The sequence below is a fragment of the Sinocyclocheilus grahami genome, unplaced genomic scaffold (assembly GCF_001515645.1).
Source record: "Sinocyclocheilus grahami isolate Dianchi unplaced genomic scaffold, SAMN03320097.WGS_v1.1 scaffold194.1, whole genome shotgun sequence".
Lineage (NCBI taxonomy): Eukaryota > Metazoa > Chordata > Actinopteri > Cypriniformes > Cyprinidae > Sinocyclocheilus > Sinocyclocheilus grahami.
Genome location: NW_015505373.1, coordinates 444,862 through 455,265, shown reverse-complemented (window position 1 = coordinate 455,265; position 10,404 = coordinate 444,862). Strand labels below are relative to the sequence as shown.

At 36.3% G+C, this 10,404-nt stretch overlaps 1 protein-coding gene across 7 annotated transcripts in view; it reads right to left on the bottom strand.

Moving 5' to 3' along the window:
• Window positions 1–4,238, bottom strand: part of LOC107594965 (nuclear receptor subfamily 2 group C member 2-like) — a 27,017-nt gene extending 22,779 nt beyond the window's left edge. For all 7 annotated transcript variants that reach the window (XR_001610216.1, XR_001610217.1, XM_016285204.1 and 4 more), the window contains exon 1: window positions 4,068–4,238. Coding sequence is in view for 1 of the 7 variants with exons in the window: in XM_016285206.1 (XP_016140692.1) it covers window positions 4,068–4,109 (42 nt within the window). In the remaining 6 variants the exon portion in view is untranslated. The remainder of the gene's footprint in view (window positions 1–4,067) is intronic.
• Between the last annotated feature and the right edge of the window lie 6,166 nt (window positions 4,239–10,404).

The window sequence follows — 10,404 nt, the reverse complement described above, 5'->3', positions numbered from 1 at the left end:
ATATGAATGGGAATATACTTCACAGATATTTTACTCATAAGAATTCCTAGGGGTACCAATAATTGTGTCCAACGTGTATTTGAGAAAACATTTATTTCATAATGAGATTTTCCCCCATTTTCAATTGTTTTAGTTCAATGAAAGGTTAGATATTTGTGAATTTCTTTTTAATAAAAGATCAAAATGATTAACAATGCAGATGTATTTTCACAGCCTTCTTTGATCATATTTACCAAGGGTGCCAATAATTCTGACCACGACTGTATAAATCCAAACAACATTGGTGATCACGTTTAAATCAGTTTCTACAAACCTCTTTTTAATGATCAGCTTAGGGGGAGAAGTCTTCATCTTTTCAAAATATGTGATCATAGGTTGCCATGTCTCATAAAATTTTTGGACAGATCCTTTCATTAAATATTAATTTTTTTCTAATTTCAAATACAAAACCAGATCACACATCCACATTGAAGCTTTAGGTGGGATTGTTGATTTCCACTCAAGTAATATTCTTCTTCTCGCTAATAAAGTGACAAAAGCGATAACAATTTTTAACTGTTTGTCAATGATATTTTGCATTCTGGTACACCAAAAATAGCAATTTCAACACTGGGTTTTATTTCTAAATTAAAGGCATCATTTAGTGTTTTAAATATTAGTGCCCAATAGTCACTCAGATTTGGCAAGCCCAAAACATATGAAAAAAGTCTGCTTTGTCACTTTTACACCGATCACACACCTCATCAACATCGGGGTATATTTTTGAAAGTCTACCCTTTGTGTAGTAGGCACGGTGAATGATTTTGAATTGTTTAAGACTGAGGCGTGCACAAGAGGTTGATCCATTTACTCTACTCAGAGCCTCATCCCATGTTTCATCAGGTATTTCAATCCCCATGTCCTTTACCCACTCACCTCTAATTCGGTCAATTAAAACATAATTTGGAGACATAATGATCATATATATTGCTGCAATTTGACCTTTAAAGGGGTCATATGATGCGATTTCAAGTTTTCCTTTCTCTTTGGAATGTTACAAACTGATTGTGCAGAGATAAGATCCCTGAAGTTGCAAAGACTAAAGTCTCAAAACCAAAGAGATATTCTTTATCAAAGTTAAGACTCTGCCACACCCCCCTAAAACGGCTCGTTCTAACACGCCCCCACATATCTACCTCACTATGTGGAAATATTAGCATAATGCCGCCCAAATGTGCATGCAAAGAAAGAAGGCGTGGTTTCAGTAACCGCAGTTAGTGTTGAAGCAGCCATGTCAGGGAGACGCTGTGTGTTTCTAGGCGAAAGCAAAAGCACTTTATTTGGCCTTCCGGGGAGACTGTAGGATTTTATCCAGCAATGAAGCAGGTGGCAGATCAGGAAAAGTTGAGCTCTGAGCTTGGATAAAATGTCGGACTTGAAAGTAACGAAATAGATTAGATTGTGACAATTTAAATTTCTCTGAAAGGTCACTAAAACTAGCAAAAGTGTTATCTATATAAAAATCACTACATCTGGCCAAGCCTACCCTCTGCCATTGTACATTTGTGAAGTCTAGTTTGCCAGCAGGGAACAAGTCGTTATTACAGAGAGGGATTAGCAGAAAAATACCTTTGTCTAAACTGTGACCATATCTTGAGGGTAGAGCATACAACTGGGCTTGAAGAATATTTAGAGGGAGAAAATGGTAACTTCATTGTTATTAGAGCAGAAAGTGATGTAGAAATACAAGTATTTGCTTCCTCTTTACACCAATCAACCTCTGGTGTGTTATACCAACAAACTATTTTTTGGAGGTTAGCCCAGTAATAGCTCATAAAATTAGGAAACTCTAAACCTCCCAAGACCCGTGTCTTTCGAGAAGCTCCTTACGAATTCTAGGATTCTTCCCCCTCCACAAGAATGATAAAATAGGTTTACTTAGTGTATCGAAAAAAGCATTTGGGAGAAAAACTGGAAGGGACTGAAGTAATTACAAGAATCGAGGTAAGACATTCATTTTTATACAATTCACTCTGCCTGCTAGAGATATGTAGTACGTCCCATCTCTGAAGATCAGATTTAATTTTACTTATTAGTGATAAAATTTAATCTTTAAGGGGTCATATGATGCTTTTTTAAAGATCATTATTTTGTGTATTTGGTGTAACAGAATATGTTGACATGCTTTAATGTTCAAAAATTACAGAGAGGGATTAGCAAAATCAAAATAAAAAAAATTAGAAAAATACCTTTGTCTAAACTGTGACCATATCTTGAGGGTAGAGCATACAACTGGGCTTGAAGAATATTTAGAGGGAGAAAATGGTAACTTCATTGTTATTAGAGCAGAAAGTGATGTAGAAATACAAGTATTTGCTTCCTCTTTACACCAATCAACCTCTGGTGTGTTATACCAACAAACTATTTTTTGGAGGTTAGCCCAGTAATAGCTCATAAAATTAGGAAACTCTAAACCTCCCAAGACCCGTGTCTTTCGAGAAGCTCCTTACGAATTCTAGGATTCTTCCCCCTCCACAAGAATGATAAAATAGGTTTACTTAGTGTATCGAAAAAAGCATTTGGGAGAAAAACTGGAAGGGACTGAAGTAATTACAAGAATCGAGGTAAGACATTCATTTTTATACAATTCACTCTGCCTGCTAGAGATATGTAGTACGTCCCATCTCTGAAGATCAGATTTAATTTTACTTATTAGTGATAAAATTTAATCTTTAAGGGGTCATATGATGCTTTTTTAAAGATCATTATTTTGTGTATTTGGTGTAACAGAATATGTTGACATGCTTTAATGTTCAAAAAACACATTATTTTTCAAATACTGTACATTATTGTAAATCCTCTATGCCCTGCCTCTCTCAAACGCTTCGTTTTCTATAAAGTCCCTCCTTCCGACAAGCGCAGTCTGCTCTGATTGGTCAGCTGACCCAGTGCATTGTGATTGGCCGAACACCGCAAGCACTCGTCGGAAATGTAACGCCCCTTACCATAATCGCGAGCTTCATCTTTCAAAATAAATGTAAAGACAGTAAATAATGTCATTAGTTTTACCATCAGTTCACTTATTTAATGTCATAAACTGATTATTGTGGTAAATATGCCTGACAAGATTGTTACGCTGAATTACATTTTAGTGGCTGTTTTCTGTAAATCAGGGTAAAAATTTATATTTATTTGCTGTGCAGAAAAAAAACTATTAAACAGGGCACTTTCTAATGTATTGAAAAATAACAACAAATGCTGTATTACATTTATTGTTTTAATGCTTGAAACCCATTTTTCATCTTTGACCCACTAATAAATAAAGTACTTGTTTATTAGCATTTATGTAATCAACAAATCCATAAAAATGTCACATAAGCTCTCATATATACATATTCACAGGCACACGATTCAAATGAGGCAGTACAGACTTGCATTGATTGGCTGGAATTGCTGTTCATCATCAGACAACGACTCGCTGATAGGTTAGCGGTGAGGTTAATAAAGCGCCTCAGAGCGGAGCTCTCCCGGAAGTCGTGTTCAAAACACGGAACAAAATGGAGAACTTGACGCAATGCCAAGAAAAGAAAGAAAAAAAAACACGAAGCCTTTGTTAAACGTCTGTTAAAATAATTAACATAGAACACGTTCGTGATTCTTCATGACAGTAATATTCAGGTCAAGTCAGGCGGCAGCTCAAAAGTATCCACTAAAATGTATGAGCATTGAAGGTAAATCCTCCCACTGAAGAGACCCGCGGTGGCAAAGGTAAAAGGGTCGAGTTCATATGTTAGCTCTCAGGCTAACCAGCTAGTGCCTAAAACATGTATACCGATGTATAAATCACATCACAATGATTGGCTCAGTTACATTTATATACAACATTTGCTCTAGAACAACGCGAAATGTGCCAGTCATTGTAAACCATACTATATTCGGACAGGCTTTTGTCCTTAAATAAAAGCAGAAGCGTGATTGTTTACAGCACGATGAGGGCCTGCATCTCTGCACTGCACTGTAAACGGGTTTTTTCCACGGAACGTTTTGACCAACCATTGTGCGACATGCAGAACTGAAAAGCTGCTCACCTGTGATACGGAAGGTTTTTTGCTCTTGGGTTTATTGCACATTATTTGTTATTGTTTTACTCCAGTGAAAGGTCATAGTTCGTGACCCCGTTTGCAAGCGTGCGAGAGTTTCCTTCCTCTCGGGCTCGCTCACGGTTGCGCGGACACGAGCGTCTGGAGCCAGGCGACGCTGACGTCATCATGTCTGTCTCCTACACGAGCGCGCTGATTGGCCGCCTGTTTGTTCCTAATTCACGAAGCTTTGACGTTAGAGAACCACACACACACACACACACACACACACACACACACACAATCAATATCCTCCTGAGAACCAGAAATAAAAAGCTTTGTGAATTTAGTATTTTTTCATGTCATTACTTTGTTTAGAGCATAAGAAAAAAATGGTAAAATAACATTTTTGAAAAATTATATTTTATGTCTATGTTATGCTATGTGCTCTGTAGAGGACACCAGGACTCAGTTTTTCTAAAAAAATAAAATGACAAGAATAGACATGAAAAGGCAAAAACAATGGGATTTTTAAAAAAATCACCAATCAATTTTTAGGTTTCAGGATTTTTTTTATACCTAACTTTGTTTAAGGATGGTTCTCAACTATGTTATAAAATATATAACAAAATGATTTGATATATATTTTTGCTTTATGCAATATGTGTGTAAAAATTCCATAAACTGGTTTTCCCATTAAGCACAATGTTATCTACACACTGTATCTAATTTGCATATTAAAGTGCTGTTGGGACAGCATGTTGAAAAAAAGAAGTGTAATAATGGTAGTAATTGGCCAGATTTTCATAATAATATATAATATTTCATAAGAATATTGATATATAATTTCTTTTCCTATTCAATTCTTTTGTCTCCCAAAATGTATAATAAAGGTGCTTTTAGTCCTGGTGTCCTCTACAGTGGACATGTATGAAATTATGCCTTGTTTCATAACAGGAAGTCATATTTTTATTTGAAACCACATAACATTTTCCTGAGATGTTGATTTATGACAAACAATTTGAAAATATAATCATATTTCCATGAGGATGTACAATTTTATCACTAAATTAATGTCAGCTATTTTTAAAGACCAAGGAGAGGGAGTGGTCATGGTGAAACATCCAATCATTTGGGATCTCTGGAAAGCCCTGAATGTGCTCTGTACAGGACATCCAGACTTACAACTGTGACATGTGAGGTCACAATTCACTAGAATATAATGTCCTCTACAGAGGCAAAAACTCCATAGCTGGGTCTCAGGAGCATATATATTGCCAAAAGTATAGGGACACCCCTTCTAATGAACAGGTTTGACTACTTTAGTAATTTCAATTAGCACAAATCTTAATGTTTAAGCATATAATGCTATTCTAGGGAATTGTGTGCTTCTAATTTATATTAACAGTTTGGACAGGAGTCACAGGACCCTTTTCTATTCTAGCATGACAAGAGGTTTTGACAAGGGTCCTGCCCAAGCTGTTAATATAAATTAGAAGCACACAATTCCCTAGAATATCATTATCTGCTTAAACATTAAGATTTGTGCTCATGGAAATTACTAAAGTAGTCAAACCTGTTCATTAGAAGGGGTGTCCCTATACTTTTGGCAATGTAGTGTAAGTGAAGTTATTAACGTCATTTTAATAACACCCATCTAATTTTCCAATTAATATTCAAGTATAAAAACAGCCTCTTACCACTTCCATTGTTAGTTATTTTGGCATCTTTCCTCCTCCCCATCTCCTCCTTTGTATGCATATTTATTTATTTACATATTTATTTATTTATGGATAAATAAATATTTATTTATTTATCCATTGCAGACATCAAGCCAAATCTGTTTACCACTAATGCTAAGATTATATGGGCACGCAAACTTGTGATATATATATATATATATATATATATGTGTGTGTGTGTGATTGGTCTGCTAGAACCCCTCCCTCCATATGCACTTGAGTTTTGTGTGTGTTTATGTGCACTTTAATGTATTTTAATGTTACACCTTCTTATATTAAATAAAACAAAGCAAAGAACAAGTGTCTTATCATTTATTATACTACATAGCATTATACATCAGTAGTTGTCCGCAACAAACAATGTTGATCTGCCGTGGTACAAGTCCTTGTGCAGATTGAAAGAATGCCATCATCTCCTGTTCCGTTGTTGTCTCCTTTTTGTAGTTTTAAATAATGATTTGATATTTATTTGCCGCCGTCACAGCTATAATGCTTCTCCGACGAGCCGCTTCTTCTTCGGCTTTTGCCGTGGTACTGCGGGTTACACCAGCAACATGCCCGTGGACACTGCAGACTAGCGGTTTGCATGTGTACTGCACATTGACGCGGACAACGACGCAGAAGTATAAATGAAAACTGACGCATAGCCTACGGCGTAAAGGCTACGGAGTAGGTCCGACGCAGAAGTATAAATCAGCCTTAAGTCCTCACTAGAGGCTATTAACCACTAGCTAGTTTGTAACTAAATCTATACATTATTTGGTTGCACCAGTTGTTCGTAAGGCAGGACGTACCCAGCTAACAATTTTTGGTTCCCAGAAAGTTAGTTTTTGGTTCCCAGAACGTTGTTTTTTTATGGTTTTTTTTGGTTAGCCAGGAAAGTTTTCTTAAGGTTCCCAGAACATTAGTTTTTGGTTCCCAGAATGTTATTCTAACGTTCCCAGAACGTTATTCTAACATTAATCTAACGTTCCCCTAACCTCTTCACTCCGATATGATCACCCTGCTGTATGTCATGGTGAGACTGTATAGTATAAGCGGCATGGAAATTATCTGTATGGACGCCTAATCAGTATTATAAAAAACACATCTTGTTTTTATCTATTGTTTAAGTAATAATCTGAGCACATCAACCATCATATGTAAGATTAAATAAGATTAAATCTGTCCATTAATATGTAAGATTACGGAGTAAAATTACCCAGATTTTACATTTCTTCTGCACCAAATAAAAATTACTTCAACACAATGTATGGTTCATAAAATGTGACATTTATTCACAGATATATATATAAATAAAATAATAAAACATTACTTGACAAAGTCAGTACATTCATTTCTTACCATTGAAGTGTAGGCCTACTTATGCAGCGGCACCTTCTTTTGATCCGTAAACAAAAATCTCTCCCTTAACATCATGTTCTCTTCAGTTAGGCATTTTAAATCCCTCCGAAATCATATTTACTCTCATAAATATATTAATTTTAAGTAATCATTCAATGAAGAGATCGATAAACGAGCGAGTCAGTCAGCCAGTAAAACGAAAAATGACCGTTAATTTTTAAATTCTGCGAGCGCGCGGCTGCGCGTGCAGATCAGAGGCGCGCAGTAAATGAAGATGAAACCAACCCACGCATTTCTGATTTCTGTTATCACTCTACGCGTAACCCTGGCTTAATATGATCATTTAAATCGCGTTTTGATTGGTCTAAATTCTGTATTTTAATAAATGCTGCATTAAACGAATTTCAGGGCTCTGTATAGGTCATTACACATTAACATCTGCTACGTTTTCATTGGAAAGATAGTTTTACAGGGTTATAAAAATAACCTGAAAATAACCATAAGGGAACGTTCGGTATAAGTTCTTTTTAGGTTATTTTAGAAACAACCACCCTGCAACGTTCTGGAAACATTATTTTATGGTTGCAAAAAATATAACCTAAAAAGAACGTTCCCCTAACGTTAGTATTTGGTTCCTAAAAAAAGAATCAAACGGGAACCAAAAACTAACGTTAGGGGAACGTTCTGTGTTTGCTGGGTAGCAAGTAGTTCGTAAGCTCTCCGTAAAGTAATGCATAGTCGCATAATATGATGTTTACCCGAAATCATCCAATAGAAACCCTCAAATACGCGAGCGGCAGGCACGTGCAGAGGGGGCTGCGGTAAGTGCTTGAGCACCTAACCCTTTTCCCTTGATGCCCAAATTGTCAAGGCAATTTTTTTTTAATTAAACGCCCTTTTGTGAAGATCTGCCCAATCTAAATATTACAAAAAAATAATGAATAATAATTTAGACATAAATAAAATGATCCACATGATGACCTTTCACCTGACGATCTCATCTGGAACGATCCCTCGCCCTCAAGTTCAGACACCTTTAGCGCTGCCTTGTCCAAATACCCACACTTGTATGGCGGGGTGCTTGAGCACCTAACCCTTTTCCCTTGATGCCCAAATTGTCAAGGCAATTTTTTTTTTAATTAAACGCCCTTTTGTGAAGATCTGCCCAATCTAAATATTACAAAAAAATAATGAATAATAATTTAGACATAAATAAAATGATCCACATGATGACCTTTCACCTGACGATCTCATCTGGAACGATCCCTCGCCCTCAAGTTCAGACACCTTTAGCGCTGCCTTGTCCAAATACCCACACTTGTATGGCGTTATTTGCACGTGACCACTTGAACACTTTTATGACGTATTTCCTGTATTTGGCCCAAGTGTTTAAGTGATGATGAAGACCACAAGTGTGTGTCGACCTTTTCATTACCTGATGGGACACACTTATAGTGTTGTAAAAATGCAAGTGTTTACATAGCTTTATTTAAATTTAAATTTTAAATACTTTGCATTTAAATGTCTGTTCAGTAGTCCCTATAACATAACAATTTAAATTTGTGGTGCTTCTAATTGTGATAAAAAGCCGTTGCAAACAATATAAATATCACCACTTCTCATCTTTGCACCAATAAAACGTAAAAACACAGTTTTTCTACCAAATTATATGTAATATCTAATTATTATATTAATATTTAACTTGCATTGGAAAGGTTTCCGTGACCTCTCGCGAGATCTCGGCAAAAAGTCTCACGATTTATTTCCAGAACATGATGCATGATGGGATACACTAAGCCTCGAATAGAGCTCCGGAGCGGTATTTGAGATAGTGTGGATTTTGTGTGCTTTAAGGGCACGGTGTGTGTGCTTGTTTACTTATATTAAATTATTATTTTACAAGAATGACGTGAAGAGAGCATGCACATCTGTTATTTATATTGCTGTGTGTAGCCTGTGGAAGTAGGCTAACGTTATCTGCAGCAAGGGGCTATAATATTTTTGTTCAATATTTTCCTAATGACAATTTTATGATTGGTTTATAAAGGCTACTACGAACACCTTTTTCCCCATTTTTATCACAGAATAAAGCAGGAAATATATTTTATAGTTTCTATACTAAATGATATGTAAATCGGTACTGCATTATTCATATAGTTTATTACCTGGCGATAACTTGAAAAACACACTTAAACCATATATTTCGCAATCGTGTGTTTATTGTCTTCACGTTTCATCAGTAAATGTTTCTGCTTTTTATTCAGCTCAGCTACAGTACAGCTATAGCGGGATGCTTTTGTCCATGTTAGGGATTTCCTGTATGTCATTAATTATTACTTCTATGAGTCTTTTTTGGACTTTCTGCACGAGAGCGCCCTCCGGCTTCGAGTATGAATGAAACACACTGCAGGAGAGTGTTCAGTGCTCCTGATATTCACGTCTCATTTTGGATACGAATAAAACGTCAGGTCATGCATAGACTTTAAAATTATTTATTTGCCAAACAGTAATTTTTTTGCAAATCCGTGCCAGTGACGGAGGGTTGTGAGTAAGCAGATCCGCAGAAGCTTTTGCGCCTCCGCTCTGTTGCTATACATGGTCATGATTGTTGCATTGGGCTGTTGGTCTGTGGGCTGTTTCATGTGAAAGAAACACAGGAAATCAGGTGTGGGCCCATATAAACCTCTGGGGCCTATGCACACCTTTTCCCCCTTTGCAGTGCCCCTTTATATGATACAATACTAACTCCACTAAAATAAAATAAAAATTCCCGCCCCATGTAAGGTACATGTATGTTAGAGCAAGCTAATAAAGTTTAAAATTTCTGATGATTTTTATTGTTCCATTTGGTTTTCCAATCTTCTGTGTAAGCATCCGTAGGTTTCTTGGAAAGGAATCATCACCTAATGGCTATTCCTGGCAACAGTTAAAGATGTCACTGCTCGCCACCGCAGTACATGTAATTCTAGCAATGAAAAATGCTTTACAACATATAACTAGTGTTCCTGAAAGTACATAATTAACAAGTAAAATTAGCAATGTAGCTTGGTCCTAGCTCATTACAGCCTTTTAAAGGAGAAAGACCATTTAAAATCCATTTCAAATTTACATGAAGACAGTGCCAAGCATCTAAAACTGGAGTGATAAGCTATGTCTTAGCTCTGGTTAATAGTGGTACTACAGAATTATAAAGTCTCTCAACTGTTGTAATTTTCCCCCCCATTTCATGGGGCCTTAAAAGACAAATTCATGTACGATTG